The sequence below is a fragment of the Denticeps clupeoides genome, chromosome 11 (genome assembly GCF_900700375.1).
Source record: "Denticeps clupeoides chromosome 11, fDenClu1.1, whole genome shotgun sequence".
Lineage (NCBI taxonomy): Eukaryota > Metazoa > Chordata > Actinopteri > Clupeiformes > Denticipitidae > Denticeps > Denticeps clupeoides.
Window position 1 is genome coordinate 19,051,554 of NC_041717.1, and position 19,333 is coordinate 19,070,886.

General features: G+C 46.2%; 3 protein-coding genes across 5 annotated transcripts; 2 read left to right on the top strand and 1 right to left on the bottom strand.

Annotated features, from left to right (window-relative positions):
* Nucleotides 1-1,300: 1,300 nt before the first annotated feature.
* Nucleotides 1,301-18,498, bottom strand: srp19 (signal recognition particle 19). 3 transcript variants are annotated; one of them, XM_028995182.1, is made up of 13 exons: nucleotides 17,383-18,486; nucleotides 17,207-17,282; nucleotides 15,857-15,928; nucleotides 15,653-15,761; nucleotides 4,426-4,570; nucleotides 4,198-4,337; nucleotides 4,048-4,109; nucleotides 3,343-3,499; nucleotides 3,100-3,236; nucleotides 2,871-3,016; nucleotides 2,467-2,619; nucleotides 2,210-2,346; nucleotides 1,301-1,766 (listed from the first exon to the last, which is right to left on the bottom strand). In XM_028995182.1, the coding sequence occupies exons 1-13, from the start codon at nucleotides 17,418-17,420 to the stop codon at nucleotides 1,717-1,719; spliced, it is 1,422 nt and encodes a 473-aa protein (XP_028851015.1). In that variant the 5' UTR covers nucleotides 17,421-18,486; the 3' UTR covers nucleotides 1,301-1,716. The 3 variants fall into 3 exon arrangements, with proteins under 3 accessions (XP_028851015.1, XP_028851016.1, XP_028851017.1); XM_028995183.1 differs by lacking the exons at nucleotides 1,301-1,766; nucleotides 2,210-2,346 and having other exon boundaries at nucleotides 2,478-2,619; nucleotides 2,871-3,011; nucleotides 17,383-18,498; XM_028995184.1 differs by lacking the exons at nucleotides 1,301-1,766; nucleotides 2,210-2,346; nucleotides 2,467-2,619; ... (4 more) ...; nucleotides 4,198-4,337; nucleotides 4,426-4,570 and adding an exon at nucleotides 14,161-14,631 and having other exon boundaries at nucleotides 17,383-18,463.
* LOC114799046 (protein FAM240B) lies at nucleotides 9,866-11,737 on the top strand. Its single transcript, XM_028995187.1, has 3 exons — nucleotides 9,866-10,078; nucleotides 10,247-10,371; nucleotides 11,543-11,737. The coding sequence occupies exons 2-3, from the start codon at nucleotides 10,250-10,252 to the stop codon at nucleotides 11,652-11,654; spliced, it is 234 nt and encodes a 77-aa protein (XP_028851020.1). The 5' UTR covers nucleotides 9,866-10,078; nucleotides 10,247-10,249; the 3' UTR covers nucleotides 11,655-11,737.
* On the top strand, nucleotides 17,766-18,543 carry shld3 (shieldin complex subunit 3). The gene has a single exon (XM_028996479.1). It carries the CDS (start codon nucleotides 17,911-17,913, stop codon nucleotides 18,541-18,543), a length of 633 nt encoding a protein of 210 aa, XP_028852312.1. The 5' UTR covers nucleotides 17,766-17,910.
* Nucleotides 18,544-19,333: the final 790 nt, after the last annotated feature.

Sequence of the window (19,333 nt, forward strand, 5' to 3'; positions counted from 1 at the left end):
TTCCACATTTTAACCCATTAACGTTTCTTACGAGAACCATGCGGTTCTTACCAGCTAGGCACCTTTTTTTCCCAGAGAATGTACGATTCGAAATGAGCCTTGCGTGTATCTGAATTCAGGGTAACCTGTTGTACTGTTAAATGGTCAGGACATCTGTACCCATAGAAAGAATGTTACCACGGTCATTTATGCAGTATCCTGTCCCATCGTCTCCTTTTAAGAGTTCTTTCTTTTTATTTTATTTTTTTATTTTTTTTTGGGGGGGGTGGCCCCTTAAAAACATTGTAAAGCTATTTAACCATAAAGTCTTACTGACACATTTGCAAATGCAGCATGTTTTTTTTTTATATATATATATATATTTTTTTTTTCTTTTCTCTCCAAACATAGCCAAATTAGTACCTTTTGAGACTTTTTAAATAAGCTGCACTTTGTATATTCTAAATATGGTGAAAACAATTGAGTTTTTTACAATTGCTGTGCAACAATCTTCATATATTACATTAATTGTAAGTAATTTCTAGAAGATACTGGTTTTATTAGTCTGCATTTGCAGTGTACTTGATGCATTTATTTGCTGAACTTCTTAATGTTTGTTGAAATGTGCCTGAATTGTAGACATGTAAATCACAAGATATGTTAATAAAACTACAGATATCTCACATTTGAACTGCTTCAATCCATTTTGTGAGAACATGTGGCAAAGTCTCTTAAAGGAAATAACTTTTCACTTTATAGCAGTTATCACAATTTTTAATATTGATTTCAGGGTTCATTAAACAGTATAGTGTGCTACTGCAAATAAATATTCTATATAGATGAATATCCAGTAGATACAAATGATACAAAACATTGAAGTCTGCTTTTATGACTTGCTAGTCACACACACACACATACAGTACAGACCAAAAGTTTGGACACCTTCTCATTCAACGTGTTTTCTTTATTTTCATGACTATTTACGTTGGTAGATTCTCACTGAAGGCATCAAAACTATGAATGAACACGTGGAGTTATGTACTTAACAAAAAGTGGAGACCTGACCTCCACAGTCACCGGACCTGAACCCAATCCAGATGGTTTGGGATAAGCTGGACCAACAAGTGCTAAACACCTCTGGGAACTCCTTCAAGACTGAAACCATTTCAGGTGACGACCTCTTGAAGCTCATCGAGAGAATGCCAAGAGTGTGCAAAGCAGTAATCAGAGCAAAGAATATAAAACATGTTTTCAGTTATTTAATCTTTTTTTTGTTAAATACATAACTCCACATGTGTTAATTCATAGTTTTGATGCCTTCAGTGAGAATCTATTAACGTAAATGGTCATGAAAATAATGAAAACACGTTGAATGAGAAGGTGTGTCCAAAACTTTTGGCCTGTACTGTGCATAAACTCACAAAAAAGGCTATTGCCCAGCAACACGTGTTTGGTCACATCGAAACACCAGTATGTGGTCTTTAATCAGGTCTACATTCTGAATACAGTGATCAGCATTGCGTTACTTTAAAACATTTTTCTTCTAGGTGAATCTCATCCGAGAGCAGTGTCATTCTCCTGAATCATCAACACATACTCAAATACAACGTGGAACCTACCGGATAACTCGCCCACAATCATCCACGCATCCTCCGACTTTCCGTCCACACTGACTAATAAGCTAGTATGCTGAATATTAGATATGAATCTCCAATGGGGACCGGAATAATCGCCTCCTTACAGAAGACAGGTCAGGGAAACCTTGGTGGTGTATGTCGGCGCAGAGTCTAGAAGGAAATTACAATACGTTAAAAACAAATTGACCTATACGTTAGGTTTTACATTCACTTGTCTGCGCATCATACCGCCTTACACAATAGAATTTGCTGAATATTTTATTCCCATGGGAATGGTTGTATTTGTATCCGCGGCCTACTCCACCGTTAGCATTGCTACTTGTGCAATGTTCTGCAGATCGGAACAAAATGCACCTCCCTAATTAGAATGAGAATGTGTCCAGTCCCCGATATAAAAACCGAGCAATGCCCGGCTGGAAAGGCGCTTTTGATGGCAGACGTCAACGTACGTTGGCATGCTAACCAGCTGGCAGTGGCCCTACCCTGTCTTGCAGTACCATTATCGATCTTAAAATGTACCAAAGGTGTATTGTAACCTCCTGTACTAATTTCTTATGATGGGACGGATGGACGTCACCCCACAGGAGCTTTACCCCGGCCTTTGAGGGAGTCGATGTAGGTCTGCATGAACTCCTTATCACCGTCGACCGGGTGGCCTTTCTCTGAGGCCACATCCTTTGTATTTCCTTTGTCCCGCTGGCCAACGGGATTGTCAAACAGTTTGATGAACCTGGATGAGAATGCAGCAGGACAGACAGTGTTGGAAAGGTCTGGAGATATCCATCCATCTATCCATCCATCCAAGTCTCTCAACAAACCAAATTGCTTTTCTTCGTGGCGACATACTTACTTGATGTCTGGATCGTCGCTAAGCCTCGATGGGTAGCAGACCAGCTCGTCCCCACTGACAACCACCATCTTGAGGGCGGCCATGTTACTCAGCGCCATGGGCAAGTACGTCATTTTGTTCTTGTGGACAAACAGCGAGTTCAGCTCTTCGAGGCTTGAAGGGGCATAAATCTTCGTTAGAGGACTTTACCGGCACTTTATGAATTATCTGTTATCCGGCTTTGGGGGCTTAACGGATGATTCAGCAAATTACATTTCCAAAAGACACCTGCCATTGCGATCAATGTGCAGACGGAGAAAGATAAATCAGATTTATTTCATCTGCATTCACACCGAAGAGGTCCCAGCAAACACTCGTGAACTAGTTGAGTGAAGCGGACACATCGTCACCAGCTCTTGACATACCGGTCGATGTCCTCAGGCAGGTCCGTGAGCAGGTTGTTGCTCAGGTCCAGCCACTGCAGGCCGCTCATGCGCAGGACGCAGACGGGAATGCTGGCAAACTTGTTCTCCGCAATGTCCAGATGGACGAGCTTCTTCAGACTCCTGAGCTGAAGAGAACGTGGCTCTTATGGCTCTTGAACGAGAGGGAGCTTTTTACGCGCCGTTTACGTGCCGGTTGATGGCGCCCTACCTCAAACGGCAGCTCGTTCAGATTCAGGTTGGAGGTCAGTTCCATGACCTCCAGGTTCTCGCAGTCCCCCAGCTCGGGGGGGATTTCACACAGTCTGTTATAACTGACATTAAGCTCTCTCAGGTTCACCAGTTTACCTGTCAGGTGGGGAGAAGAAAGAATGGAGATTGCTGAGCGTGCGCTACTGATGGAGAACAGCTAGTGTACAGTACATGTCATCCAAGTTTTCTACTGTTGGATCACCTATCTCCACTGGAAGCTTTTCGATGCAGTTCTTGGGCATGTCCAACACACGCAGGTCCTGAAACATCTCAATAAACTCTGGGATCTTCAGGATTTTAGTGCTTCTTATGTGCCATTCGCGAAGGTAGGTCATTTCATAAAGGGCTGGAGGCACTTCCTGGAATTACAAAAAAAGCATGCATCATATTTACATTTACAGCATTTATCAGACACCCTTATCCAGAGCGACTTACAATCAGTAGTGACAGGGACTGTCCCCCCCTAGAGACACTCAGGGATAAGTGTCTTGCTCAGGGACACAATGGGAGTAAGTGGGGTTTGAACCTGTGAGTTTGTGGCCTTCTGGGTCAGAAGCGAGTGTGTTATTCACCAGGCCACTACCACCTAATTCATACTGCACCACAGTCAATTCTGACTGGCTGAATCTCCCATAGTAATTTACATTTACCGTATTTATCAGACGCCCTTATCCAGAGCGACTTACAATCAGTAGTTACAGGGACAGTCCCCCCCTGGAGACACTCAGGGTTAAGTGTCTTGCTCAGGGACACAGTGGTAGTAAGTGGGATTTGAACCTGGGTCTTCTGGTTCATAGGCGAGTGTGTTACCCACTAGGCTACTACCATCCCAATTGTTGACCATCTCAGTTCACTCAGGAACATCATAATCATAATCTTGGAATGAGATTTGAGGAATGAGATTTACCGTCCATTCGTCACCACACAGCTCAAAAATGAACCTCTTCTCTTCCACCTCGAGGCCCGCATCTACGAGAGATGAAACGTTTCGAGCTTTCGACGGAAAATAAAGCACCAGGGTGAGTGTGCCAATCCAAAAAGCCTCCGGCAGCCTTGCCTGCGCCACTGCCGGTGTCCAGGTAGGGCTCAATGTCCACCTCCCTCAGGGACGAGCGCTCCAGGTAGTGCTGCAGCTCCACCATCTCGCTGCTCTTCATCTTCCTGCAGGCGATGCGATACTGCCACTGCTGGTTCACCCTGACAGCAGACATATTGAATATCCGGCGGACAGGAATACACAGCTACCGGATTACAAGTTGTGAACTTGGTCTCGTCTCCTCCTCACTTGGTGAGTGCGCTCTGGGACAGCCTCTCCTTCTCCTTCTTCTGTCTCTGTTTGTATTTCTTCACTCGGGTCTCCCACAGCCCTCGGATCAGGGAGAGGTCGTATACCGGAATATCCACCCTCCTGTCGATTTTCATCTTACCTTCTGCTGAGGGAAACAAAAACGTGTGATCTCTACGACGGTGAAGCATGAACATTTTCTTACCAAATTACAAAGCAAATCTGCTATTTCTAAAGCTAATAATAATAATTATGATCATCATCATCAACCCAGCCACTGGGGATGCATGTGACAGTGTATTTGTTAGCCTGGGCGTGTTCATGAGAAGTATCCGGCGTAAAATTTTGCCAAATCCATCCGCTTTGGCGACCGTGAACAGGAGAAGCCGAAAGGGAGAGGAAGAAGATGATCGTCATATATTACAGTATATGCTATTATACATGCTATATACATGCTATTACAGTATATTACTGTATATTACCATAAAAACAAAAACAAGGCACACAATTATATGTATCTTCGGACAGTTTCAGATCTAGTTCACGAGCCGGATTCGTGCAATTCTATTCTCACGTACCTGGCAGGCTCATGGAGTCGCGAATTTGAAATAAAACGGCGTGTATTTAAGCCACTCGCGGCACACTGACAGGCCTGAAGCGCGGAAGGTCAGGGTGTCCCTCCAGCAGGGCGACGCTGTAAAGGTCCGTCATCGTTCTTAACCGAGTCCCACGGCCCACAGGGACGGGCGACTGTCAGGGACACCTGTCCCACTCAGTCGCTTTTCACCGCCCTACCGCTCTACGCGACGTTGTGACACCGCATATCCGGAGGCCAAAGCAAATTCTATGAAATATTACAATTTATTCTATTTGAAAAGCAGCCCGGCCACCCTTCTATTTCAAAGTATTTCTGAACTCAGATAGGTGAGGGCAGAGTGAGTCTTGGTAAACACACCCCGCATCTCACCACCGACACCAGAGGTGTTTGTCAGGCACGTCTGACATCTCCAGCCTCTCTCGCCACGCTGGCTTCCTCGAGAGGTGACACCCGCACTTCCGCTGCCTAAACCCGGGCCCGCGGCACCGAGCAACCTCCCGACGGCCCGCGAGGAATCGTTGGGAAGAGAAGCTTTGCTCCAGTCCAAGTCATTGTGGAAGTTTTTCCATCCGTTGGAGAGACACAAAACCCAGAGTGACCCGGATGTAAATCTTACTAAACGACACGTACGGTGTGGTTGTTGTCGAGGCTCTTACCTGAATGTGCGTCCACACCGGGCCTGCGCCGCTTGTTTACAGACGCCGAGCGGAGCTTGTAGGTCCGTCAGGTGTCTGTATTTAGACCGCCTGAATGACCAGACTGCTATTTTTATCTGGGGAGATATGACTCCCGGGTCACACTGTTCTGCGGGAAGCGTGCGCACCTTTCCTGGCCGAGAGCGCGGTTCATTCGAGCAGCTCGCGTAAATGTGGAGATGTGGCGAGGCATGGGCCAGTCTCCAGAAGTTTCCTCATGCTGTTTATCCCGGTGATGGGCTTTCACCAGCACCCCACTACATGCTTCAGTGAAGGATCTGTCATCATCTTAGGGCTTCTAATGACTCAAGCACTCAAAGTGGAAAAACATATTTTCACCATTTCTCGCTATTATTACAGCTATATGAAGAAATGTTTTCTTTTTTGACCAATTAAAATTATGCATTTGGTTTATTGTAAAAAAAAAAAAAAAAAAAACATACTTTACACCACTGTTTTGGTGAACTTTGGTTGTACTGACAATAAACCAATCTTGAATCTTGAATCTTGAAAGGCCTCAAAGTTCGATGTAATTTGACGTCTTAACTCGAGATTTGAAACTGCCGAGGGGATGAGTGTACGGCCCCAGACTCAATCCGCTCTTGGCGAGAAAGGAGGGCATGTTGGCCGAACTTGGCCAAGCAAATGGTTGAGTCCTGTGAGATGATGTAGTGTGGCTGTTCTGGGGACTGTGAACAGCTGTCGGGATGAGGTCCACTCTCACCGAACTACATCAGGTCTAGAACACTCCTAGAACAGGTCCTAAATACTAACCTACATTATTCTCAAAGTACATTTATGTCTTTTTTGTAAATGCCGTTTGGGAGACGCATATTCCTAGCAGACAGATAGATATTTTTTCATATTCTAATGTCTGTTTCTATACTGACAAAACTTACTATAGGTCAAAAGACCAATACCCAAACCTACTGGTCACCATCAATACTTTGCGTTCATAAACCTTTGGTTTGAGCATTGGGCATTGTTTGCGGAACCTAGACTGCTGAAAATCCTGCACCACAATTCAAAGTGAAGTGATTGTCACATGTGATACACAGCAGCACAGCACACGGTGCACACAGTGAAATGTGTCCTCTGCATTTAACCCATCACCCTGAGTGAGCAGTGGGCAGCCATGACAGGCGCCCGGGGAGCAGTGTGTGGGGACGGTGCTTTGCTCAGTGGCACCTCAGTGGTACCTTGGCGGGTCGGGATTCGAACCGGCAACCTTCTGATTACGGGGCCGCTTCCTTAACCGCTAGGCCACCACAGCCCCATTCGAATTCTACAGATTAACTTCCTGTGTTTTTGAGCAGGGGTGTCAGAACTATGGGCTGTAACTCATTTTTAATGGGGAGCCTGTAGCTAATCTTAAATATATCATAAAATATGGGCCACACATAAAATTTCTGATAAATCATATTGTACTTCTTAGTTTCAACACAAGGTGGCGCCTTTGCCCTAATCAAGGCAACATCTTCACAAAAGAAGTATAACAAAAAAAGATTTTGGCAAGATTGCTCAAACAGATTAGAACCAAAGAAATGCAAAATATTAAGTGAGTGCACAAATATTTCAGACAAATATACGGCCACAAGTTCACCAAAACAGTTGTGTAAAGTACGTTTTTTTTGGGGTTTTTTTTACAATAAAACACCATTTTTGTGATCAGGTGTTTAGGACGCCCATGACGGCAAAAAAACAGACTACTCTAAAACCAGTGGGCCGCTCCTGTAAAAAGAAGAGTTGGATCATGCCAAGTATTTGGCAGTGGGGTGAGTGAAGTGAAAGTGAAGTGATTGCAAGACAACGAATATACTTATTAATCGCAATTATGTGATTTTATGAACGACTCTGGTGGCTGGAAATCATGGAAAATGATGTCTGCGTACGTGTAGAGAGGAACTTCATCAGCAACAATTACTCTTGAGTTCCAGTGGAATGATGAGGTGCCTTTCCCAATGATCCATTCTAATCATGTCCCAATGATACAATGATTTAAGATGAAAACAGTTGCTCTAATTAAAGAAATGATAAGACTGGCCACATTCAGACTAGTTGTGTTTCTGGTGCATCAGCAAAAGTGGGTTTGGCTACATACAATTTTTACATATTTATTTCTCTGGTTGTGTAAACCCTATTTCAAATGGACTTGTGCCAACTTAATCAATTTTAGTAAGTGTAACAATTATAATGGGGACCCTGCTGCATCCCGAAATAGATGCAGGCGCTAATCTCCATTTGACCTATAGCTGAGACCCTGGGCTTTAGAACATTTCTTGCTCAAAGCGCATGAAACGTCAGGCACGCGCCTGGTGTGCCTGCACCCCACTCCGCATTTTCCAGAATAACGTTACCCGTGCGTGCTAAACAACAGAAAGAACTTGCCGTGCCAACACTTGGCACGCTTGTCAATTAAATCGGTGACAAGTAAAACGGATTACCCTCCACAACAGACCGTGGCGTCGGCGACCCTTCCCACCCTCCGCCCTGACGGAAATAGACTCCGGCCGAGTGCAGCGCTGGCCTGTCCGGTGACAGTTGTGCTGTGACGCTTGAGTGACGGCTTTCAGGTGATTCACGGGCTTCTGAGAAAGCTGGACACAACCGACAGTCACCTGACAGGAAATTTAATGGTTATTTTAAAAGTGGCATCTCTTCTATTTGGACTATAGAGAGGGCAGGTGTCAGGCAAGGACTGCATTTCTGATCACATGTTCACGCCCCAAACAAGGCCATATAAATCTGTATAAAACATTCAGTCATTCCAATAAACTTTATTTATATAGAACTTTAAATGCCAAAAGCAGTGTAGTTGCTGTAATTGCAACCGGCTGAAATGGAAGGGATGGAAGGGCAATCTAAAACTTCTAAAAGTTTTAATACTGTCAATGCAAAAGCATCCTGGGTATATAACTGTTGTCCACATTTGTCCTCCGAAGGCATGACATTAAAATGTGTGTCTCCTTTGAATTTTCAGCTGCTTTGCGAATTGCACAGTGTCCCCTTTGTAATGTCTGGCAGACTATGTCATTGATGCATATCCATAGAACAAATGTACATGTCAAGTGCTTATTTCTGTCCACAGAATACATTCTGTGCTACGAAATGAAATCATCTTACACACACTACATTTTGTCCAAAAAAAAAAGACTTTCTGTTGTTGGAAAATTGCATTTTGTGGACAAAATTAACTTTCTTTAGTTGATGAAATGCTTTTTGTGGACAGAGTGCACTTTTTGTTCAGAATGAATTGCATTTCATGGACGAAATATCCTTTATATCATATAAATCCTGTCAACGAAATGGCAGATGCTGATGTCAGTTTGGTGGAAAAAAATAACAAAAGGTGAAGGAGTTTAATCTATCCACAGACAAAATGCAGCATTTGGGTTTCATCATTATATGGTTTGTTCTGCAGCACAGAATTTATTTTGTACATGGAAATAAACCCTTACATTCGCATTCATGGCATTTACCAGATGACTTTATCTTACTTACAAAAAGTAGTTACAGGGACAGTCCCCCCCTGGAGTCACTCAGGGTTAAGTGTCTTGCCCAGGGGTTTGAACCTGGGTCTTGGTGGTCCTCTGCTTCATTCCCTTGACACGTGGCGCCCCATATCTATTTGTTTGTGTCCATGGACATGTCTTTTCACACTGGCAGAGTGATGGTCATAGTCTTCCCACACATGATCCAATTACATCGGCTTATGTTATTTTCTAGGCCCAGCTAGGATAACACTGGGTGACCATTTGGGTGCAGCACCCCTTTTATGGGACCTTCTCCTTGTCAGTTGCGATGAAGCTGTATGAGAGATAAGGGGTCGTGTGCCAAGTAACTTTGTCTGAATGTTGTGCAGAGGAAAACATGGCACACGCATTTCTGGTTGTTAACACTGGGAACAAGATCTCTTCCCCGTTCCCTCCATCTCGCTCCCTCTCTCTCTCTCTCTCTCTCTCTCTCTCCTCATCACCCCCCCCCCTCTCTCTATCTCTCGTTTGTTTGTTCATGCCAGTCCGATCTCCTGGTCTTGACGCATGCCAGCGCAGGTTCCAGTGGATGCCGCGCTGTTTCGGCCGCGCTGAGGCGGGAGCGGGTGGGGTCTGGGATGAGGCGGGGCGGCACCCGTGGGTGAGTACCGCAGCATTGTCCCACTCGGATCGCGTAACAGCAGGAATGGCACCCTTCCATCTTCGTTTCCGTCCCTCCATCCGTTCTCTAAAAGGGACGGATGGGACACAGGGCCCCTGGGTGCACGGGTCTTAACTGCAGCCACGAAGGAGGACGGAGACCGGAACACCAGTGTGGTTTAACTGGGACCATTTTCTCGACTTGGACACGGAATTATTCTAATTAGGTGAGCAGCACGTCCTGCACGTCCTATGTATTCTCTCAGGACACCCCTGGTGTCGAAGACAACCCAGAACTATCCTCGTTTTCATTTAAATATGAACGTTTTACATTTTTATGAAGCATTGATGTTGAAATAAGATTTTTTTTTCTTCGCTAAAACCTGTTTTTGTAGGAGATGAATGTGGCGTTAATACACGAGAAGCTTATTATCAAATCCTTCTGGGAGCAGAAAATAGAAAACCACTCCCAGATGGCTGGCGTGGAGGAGAAACGTCTGCAGAACAGCGCCCTTTCAAAGTAAGTCACGTGTCGTTTAAAGGCCGATTGGCTCTTTGGACACATCCGCCGTGGGACTGAGGATTAGATGTACACCATCACCGCACTGGGACCAGTGTTGGTCGCTCACACTTACGTAGCGGTTAGAAATAGACGGGCTCTCGGTGACCTCTAAATCACGAAATCTGTGCTCGTCAACATAGCATGCATCGCCACCTAATGGTCTGCTGTGCTTTTAGGAAAGTTCTGGTCGTCTCAGAAGTTATATATGAACTGCATATCGTGAAAAGGACATTTACATTTACAGCATTTACCAGACGCCCTTGTACAGAGCGACTTACAATCAGTAGTTACAGGGACAGTCCCCCCCTGGAGACACTCAGGGTTAAGTGTCTTGCTCAGGGACACAATGGTAGTAAGTGGGATTTGAACCCGGGTCTTCTGGTTCGTAGGCGAGTGTGTTACCCGCTAGGCTACTACCACAACGATATCGCCACCACGATCAGACTTCCGTGCAGGGCCCAACGCGGGATAGCTCAAATCTCCGCTCAGCCACGTTTAAAGGAGACGCGGAGCCTCGGAATAAACAGGTCGCGCTCGTTTCTCATTTCGGGATGAAAGGGTGGGCCGGGGGGTCGGGCCGTTAATGTTAGGAGTAAAAACGGATCTCCGAGGGGGCCAGGAGAGAAGTGGTGGCATGAGCCGCAGGATAAGCGGGCCCGTCCCAAACTCCCTTAGCTGTCATGCAATAGCCCTCGTCCCGCTTAAGGTCAGGGGATTATCGGACACAGCAGCGCTGCAGCCACACCAAATGCAATAATCCGAGTCAATGCGAGGAAGGTGACAGAGATAGCCGTCTCTACAGAGCACATGACGGCGCCGCCTCTGGGCCAGCACCCCAGTAGCTCTAATTAGAATGTAAAAATTGGCCTAGACATATACAGTGGATATAAAAAGTCTACACACCCCTATTAAAATACCGGGTTTTTGTGAGAGCACAATAAATCGTTTCAAATCCTACCCGTAACCAAGCATTAGTATGCACACCCTCATCTTTTGACTTTTTTTTTTTTTCTTTGTTGAGTTGAATTTTAAAGGTTATAGGTCACATTTAAAGGTCATAGGTCACATTGACTTGGTTTTGGATGCCGGATTATGGATGATTCGCCGCGTGTTGTTACCGCCGCTGCAGGCTGAGGGACGAGTGGCTGCACAGGCTGGAGAGTCGGACGAAACACCTGAAGGCCTTCAGCGACGAGCGCGGGAAGAGGGACAAGCCAACGCCGCAGAAAGAGCTGGAGTGACCCTCTCACCAGCCACGCGGTCTTCTCACAAGCACATGTTTAAACAATTTGTGTCAATAAAATCTTTACGTTTTAGAAGTCAACTAAGCTTTTGTTGAGAGACGTGTCCAGACCACAGAACGAGTGGAAGACACATTTACTGCTGTGTAAAGGCACCGACTTTTCAGGTCCCTAATTGACCCAGATTTGACAGAGTAACTGGCATCCTGATGATAGGACTCTCGTTTTTTCTAAATGCTTGGGATTTAATAATGCTCCCAACCTGCCATTTCAACATTCATCAACCAGAGATTATTTCCACGCCTCATGTCCCATAAAAACACTGGTGAACTTTGACCCGGGAAAATCACTTTGAAACAGCACACGGTGACACAATCAGGGTCCGTAAGGAAGCAGAACCTTGGTCCACGCTGGGCCACCACTGTCCCAGGAGCATCACTGAAGGTGTGTTCGGTGAAAGTGGAGGGACTGTCATTGTGATACACAGCAGCACAGCACACGGTGCACACAGTGAAATGTGCCCTCTGCATTTAACCCATCACCCTTGGTGCGCAGTGGGCAGCCATGCAAGTCCGCTTCCTTCCACGCTGGGCCACCACTGTCCCAGGAGCATCACTGAAGGTGTGTTCGGTGAAAGTGGAGGGACTGTCATTGTGATACACAGCAGCACAGCACACGGTGCACACAGTGAAATGTGCCCTCTGCATTTAACTCATCACCCTTGGTGAGCAGTGGGCAGCCATGACAGGCGCCCGGGGAGCAGTGTGCGGGGACGGTGCTTTGCTCAGTGGCACCTCAGTGGCACCTTGGCGGATCGGGATTCGACCCGGCAACCTTCCAAAAACCAATAGGCCACCACCGCCCCAAGGTGGTAAGTGACGAAGACCGGCAACCTGCCATGAAGAGTGAAATGAGCCGGTCCCCAAGGCGCTGCTGCCACGGTAGCCGCGCCGGGGCAGGTGTACGGTAGTGTCCGTCCAGCAGCGCCAGACAGGTGGTGTGAAGGGCACAGCGGAGAACAGGCTTCAGTCCCTCAGCACGGCCAGAACAGAAATGTCACAAGGCGTTTACAGTCCTGTCGGGACGGGCGGACGGACTCACACGCGCCACGCAGGAATAATTGGGCGCCGGTGCCAGCGTTGATGGGCCCTGCCAGGAAACCGAAGAGCGTGACAGACACGCCTCGGAATTTCTCTCATAATGGCGGTCGGAAGAGAATGCGTGGCACTCCGGCAGTTATTAACCAGAGTGGCCAACCGTCAGACCTCACGTTAGGGACTGGTTTTGGTTTTCAAAAATCGAAATGAATTCAGGGTTAGCCGACGTACTAAAATGATGAACAAGCACAATATTTACTTTACTTGGCAGACTCTTTTATCCAAAGCGACTTACAAGGTGAAGACACCAGCAATTCCCATTTGGTTTCTATAGATTTTGAATTACGAAACTAAGAGCCCTGATAAGGCCCAACTTGTCAAGAATAGAACATGCCAGGGAAATATTTCCAGCAATCATAATAAAACCATCAGACTTTACACTGCAGACACCAGAAAAATATGCGCTTTGTCAGAATTTCTCAGAACATAATGACCTTGACTTTGACTACGTATTATCTTTTCTTGTCAATGCACCAGCCAGACTTGCTTTGTCCCCCATGCTGGACAGTGTAAACCGGCTCTCAAACACAGGAACCACAGGTTTGAGGATCAGGCCGACACTGCCAGTTTCATTTCTTATGCCACGTACAATCAGTAGTTACAGGGACAGTCCCCATGGGGACACTCAGGGTTAAGTGTCCTGCTCAGGGACACAATGGTAGTAAGTGGGGTTTGAACCTGGGACTTGGCGGTCTTCCGGTTTGTTGGCCGGTATCTAACCCGCTCCTTTCATTGGATTTCTATAGGATTTTCTACAGAGGACATTAATAAATGGAAAGTTTCATTAGAAAAATATACAAGCTCATGCTTAGTATTTAAGTCAATATTGCATGATATGCAAAAGACACGATTTTTGGATCCACATGGCAGCATCCGAGTCCAGTGAAGGCCACAAACTCACAGGTTCAAATCCCACTTACTACCATTGTGTCCCTGAGCAAGACACTTAACCCTGAGTGTCTCCAGGGGGGGACGGTCCCTGTAAATACTGATTATAAGTCACTTTGGATAAGGGCGTCTGGTAAATGCTGTAAATGTAAAGTGAAGTCTAGGCGTACCAAGAGCTTTGATTGGATGCAAAACCATATCAGGTTTTTCCAAATATTAGGCTTTGTGAAAACATTTTACAATGAGTTTTCAAAATTCCATACTTTTCAATATTTTCAAGATCTGAACAAGGAGCCTGGTTACTAATATTTTATATTTGGTAATAATTGACGGGTATCAAAAATGCAAATAATGCACTCATATTCATAGAATGAATACAGAGTAAAATGGCTTTTGCCAGTATATACTGAATTGACTAAATTTTCAACCAACTTGCACAACCCAAGGGATGAAAACCACCATCACTTTTTTTCTAGTTTTATTTTGAGATGCTACTCATGATATCCACTGTGGCAGACATTTAATACCTTCAAAAAGTACAAAACACTGAACAAATTAAAGTTTAAATGAACTCAAATCAAAATGATGGGTGGCACTTATTTTCCTGCTCCCTTTTCCTGAAAGCCACAGCAAAAACACAGGCCGTACGACACAAAAAAAACAGCGTAGACAGGAAGTCAAGCCTCAAATTTCATTAAAAAAAAAAAAAAAAAAAAGTATGTGTACGTTTCTTGGGGAACATCTGTGCCAGGTTGGACTTTTTGTCTCTCAATTCTAAAGTCCGAATGCCGCTAGTGAAGCTCACTTCTTCTTTTTCTTGCCCTTCTTCCCCCCCTCCCCTTGCTGGGCCGCCACGTCCCCTGCGCTGCTCTTCTGTGTCCGGGTCTTCAGTTTCGGGATCATTTCGGCCAAGTAGAACATGACATCTTTCCCTACGGAGAACAGGAACAGAAGACTCTATACTTTTCAAAATGTTCAGTTTAACAAGGGTGACGGCAGCTTAGCGGTTAACGGACAAACCAAGCAGACCGGTGTTGTATTCGCTCAAAGCCAAATCTTACTGATCTTGCTACTACGGAGCGATAGAACATTTAAATTCAGCAGAACCTCATCCTGTAGATGAGAACATCAGATGAGGGCAGAGACACGTGAATGTGGTCTGTTCTTTACTTTAGCACACAACCTATATTGCAATATGTTACACTGCCCGTCGATACACAGTGGTTCAAATCCCGAACCACTAAGGTGCCACTGACCAAAGTACCGTCTCCACACACTGCTCACCGGGCACCTGTCATGGCTGCCCACTGCTCACCAAGGGTGATGGTTATGAGAAAAAAATAAAAGTCGGCAAATCTTACAGATCATGCTGCTACTGAGCAATAGAACATTTAAATCCAGCAAAATCCTGTAGATGAGAACATCAGATGAGAGCAGAGACACGTGAACGATATAACTCGCTGTTTATGTCATGCGTCACAATACATTGCGATATGATGGCATCATGATGCATATCGTACCGTTAGATTCTTGCAATACACGCCCCTATTCTCATAGTCAGCTGTCTCTTCACGGTTGGACGGAATGATGATGTGTATGTTGTTAATGTAACACTCCAGCTGTCGCTCCCCGGCTATAAAAAGCGGTGACCCCACGTAAACAGAAATAGGGCGGCTGATATTAAACAGTACCAGGGGAGAATGTACAGCGGTGCTGACGGCTTCCATAGCTTCCTATTTGTTCACCTTAGAGCCGTGCGATAACCAGACGTTGCATTTCTTATTAAAATTTTGACAACTTCAAGAAAATATTAGATCTGACCTTTTTTCCCCCCCAACACAGGCATGGCTCAGACCATCGTTTCATCACCTTTTATAGCCACAGGAAGACAGCCGGAGCCTTACATTAACAGCAGCACATCATCTCTCAAAACGTGGAGCAAACCAAACTCACGTGAGCTGAACTTGTCCAGGTACAGGCTGCCATCTTCCTTTTTCACCTGGACACGCACTCTACCCCTAAACTGGACATCCCGGTTCCACTCTCGGGGGTACATCTTGTTCTAAAGCCACACAGTCCAGAGAACAAAAAGCTCATGTGACATTTAAGAGCTTTACACAAAGGTTTTTCTGTGAGAGGGGTTGTAATGCCACACACCTCCACATGAACGTTCATGCCGGCTGCTGTCAGGACATCCCGGATTTCCGCACATGTGGGGTTTTCCACGGCCTGCAAGCAACAGTTCAGAGAATGTGGGAGTTGCTGTACAAATCCGGCAAAACCTAAAACCATGATGTGGCACGAAAAGCACACAAACTGTGAATAAATATTACAACAGAACACCCCATGTCGGCAAAAAGGACACAATCATTAACTGATGGCACATTGTTAGAAGCACCTTCACTGCTGCTGAATAGGCTCAGTGAAATGCCGGTGGATGCTCCAATGGTAGCCTGGATTACAGGCCATCTCTCAGCCCGGCACGCCACCATGACGTGGGCACGCGCAGCAACAGAGTAGTCGCCTCTAAATGCAGACCTGAGTGCCCCGGGAAGTACTTCTTACCCATGGCAATAAGACCTTCTCAGGACCAGTACTAATGTCTGGTTTTTCATGGGACCGTGCGATTATAGCCTCCTGCACGTTACTGAATGTCGGTCCAGTTTCATCCGTCTCAACATGCTGCTACTTTTCTCTCTATTTATGCCACAACACTATGTCACTTTTCCTGCACTATTACTACTGTTCTGTTTTAATTTCTCTTCTTGCTTTGAGCATGCTTTTAGTGCATTTCCCTCGGGATTAATAAAGTTTTTTAATCTTATAAAAAGTTCTGATCTAGTATTTGATCTAAAGAATATACAGTACAGGCCAAAAGTTTGGACACACCTTCCCGTTTCTTTATTTTCATGACCATTGGTAGATTCTCAACGACGGCATCAAAACTATGAATGAGCACATGTGGAGTTACGTACTTAACAAAAAAGGTGAAATAACTGAAAACATGTTTTATATTCTAGTTTCTTTGCTCTGATTACTGCTTTGCACACTCTTGGCATTCTCTCGATGAGCTTCAAGAGGTCGTCACCTGAAATGCTTCTCCAACAGTCTTGAAGGAGTTCCCAGAGGTGTTTAGCACTTGTTGGTCCAGCTCACCCCAAACCATCTGGATTGGGTTCAGGTCCGGTGACTGTGGAGACCAGGTCTCCACTTTTTGTTAAGTACATAACTCCACATGTGTTCATTCATAGTTTTGATGCCTTCAGTGAGAATCTACCAACGTAAATGGTCATGAAAATAAAGAAAACATATTGAATGAGAAGGTGTGTCCAAACCTTTAGCCTGAACGGTATTTATATTTAAAATTAACTAGAGGTGAAGACCTAAAGACTAACTCGGGGAGAAAAGCCCATATGATAAAAATAATAAGGACAATATATTGCTCATAAAGAGTCGACATATAACACATACTTTACGCAACCCGTGTTTTTGTGAGCTACAGTTTACCTTCTCTGAAGCTATTCTCCTGCCTTCGGCCAGAGTCCTCTTACTGTTGATGTAAGCCGGGTATATGCACATAAACCTAAAAAAAAAAAAAAAAAAAAAAAAAACGGACACGTGTATCAATCATTTATCACCGCACGACTAAAATACCCTCAAACGGCCGTTCGGGCTCCACTTACCGCTCTTTGTCAGACGGGCTTTCAGTTAAATGTGCCATTTTTCATTTAAAAAGACGCAGACTGGCCAACATTCGCCAAATAAGTACACGTAATATTTAGCAGCAGCGAAGGAACGCGGCGTGCTGCTTCCCCAAACGCTCGGCAACGCACGGCGCCCCCTGTCGGTACGGAAGAATGTCCCAAAAGTTAACGTTTTATAGACACTTCTGCTATTTTGCACACATAAAATAAACAAGAATGTCAATTTACAACGTATTAAATATTTGCGACTTTCACGTCCGGTTGTTGTTGTTGTTGTTTCCTTTAATCCTGACGTGCCTGCGCTGCAGCAGTATGCCGGTAGATGGCGACGCGCTCCAGAAAATCCGACACCGACAACCCTACACCACCGAAGAAGGACGGAAGGAAGCGAGCAGCCGAACGCTGTTTACCATTCCTTACTAAAACGAGGATCGTGTGCAATTAAAAATAGAATAAAATATTAATTATTACTATTATGATTATTGTTGTCCAGTAGAAGCGAGACGCATGGATGTAGTATTACACCACAGGAGGCAGGACGGCGACCTGCGGGCCTTGCTGCTGGCGGCCGGCAGAGCCGCGCAGGACCTCCGTCCCCGCCTCCTCCCGGCCTTCACGCCGTGGTTCCCGACCGGCGGCGACACGTCCTTGCCAGTCAGGCCGGCGAAACCCGCGCCGGTCGTCGGGCCGCCTTCGTCGCCGGAGCCCGCGGCCGGGGGCTCTCGGAGGTCGTGGAGCGTCTTCGCCCCGGAGCCCGCGGCCGGGGGCTTCCGGAGGTCCTGGAGCGTCTTCGCCCCGGAGGCCGAGCTAGCCGGCTTCGCCCCGTCCTTCTCGGGCCGCTTCCGGAAGGCGGTGGAGCGCCACGGCCTGCACCCGCGCCAGCGGGCCAAGTGGATCGTCGGCGAGTCGAACTGCGCGCCCGGCGGCCTGGAGCGCGCCTGGGCCGGCCTGCACCGCGCCGCCCGCCGCACCCGGCCGCCCGCCTGCAACGCCAACTTCCAGAGGGAGCTGGCGCAGATCTGGGTGTTCTGCGACGTGCTCCACTCGGAACGCGTGGGCGCCTTTCTCAAGCGGGAGCTGGGCCTCGCCGGACAAATCGCGCTGGCGGTCCACAGACTGGGCAACATTCTCCAATACTGACATTTTAAATTCATTTCATGAAATGTCTTTTTTTAAAGTGTGTTGTTTTATTAATAAATGTATTCAAATTTTGAGATGTTGAGATGTTTCCCGTCAGGATGCTCTCTATGGTGCAGGAGTAGAAGTTCCTGAGCACCTTGGAGAGCAGTCTGAAGTCTCTCAGGTGTTGATGTGACTGTGTGATGTTAACACAGAGGTAACGGAAGCATAGTATTATATGTGTATTATAGTGTATATACATTTTTTTTTATATCTGAAGGTTCTGTCATCCAGGTCATGGTTGTCAGCTGGACTTGTTGTTGATCCATCCGTTCCGCAGGGCCTTTTCAAGGTTAAGAAACCCTGTGGAGCCCTGAAAGTGGTACTTGGTGGTCACCCATGAGTTGTCCTCCTCCCTGGCCTTCCGCCTGGGTGCAGTTGGAAGAACTGCGTTGGAAGTGGGTGACAGATTGTGTCTAAGGCTTATGTACAAGAAGACCCAGGTTCAAACCCCACTTACTACCATTGTGTTCCACAAGACACTTAACCCTGAGTGTCTCCAGGGGGGGACTGTCCCTGTAACTACTGACTGTGGGGCCTTCCTTCATCACTAGGCCACCACTGCCCCAACAAAATGTGTTCTCTGCATTTAGCCATCACCCTTGGTGAGCAGTGGGCAGCCATGACAGGTGCCTGGGGAGCAGTGGGGGCCTGGAGGTTAAGGAAGAGGCCCCGTAATAAGAAGGTTTGCCAACGTGCCACTGAGCAAAGCTCCATCTCCACACACTGCTCCCCGGGCACCTGTCATGGC

Bases quoted from the DNA above. Each gene is read 5' to 3' on its own strand.
- srp19 (XM_028995182.1), bottom strand. From the start codon at position 17,420: ATGGCACATTTAACTGAAAGCCCGTCTGACAAAGAGCG. The intron at 17,283-17,382 runs GTAAGTGGAGCC...TTTTTTTTTTAG, and splicing joins AGCCCGTCTGACAAAGAGCG to GTTTATGTGCATATACCCGG. The intron at 4,110-4,197 runs GCAAGGCTGCCG...CATCTCTCGTAG, and splicing joins GGACACCGGCAGTGGCGCAG to ATGCGGGCCTCGAGGTGGAA.
- shld3 (XM_028996479.1), top strand. From the start codon at position 17,911: ATGGATGTAGTATTACACCACAGGAGGCAGGACGGCGACCTGCGGGCC.
- LOC114799046 (XM_028995187.1), top strand. From the start codon at position 10,250: ATGAATGTGGCGTTAATACACGAGAAGCTTATTATCAAATCCTTCTGG. The intron at 10,372-11,542 runs GTAAGTCACGTG...CCGCCGCTGCAG, and splicing joins CAGAACAGCGCCCTTTCAAA to GCTGAGGGACGAGTGGCTGC.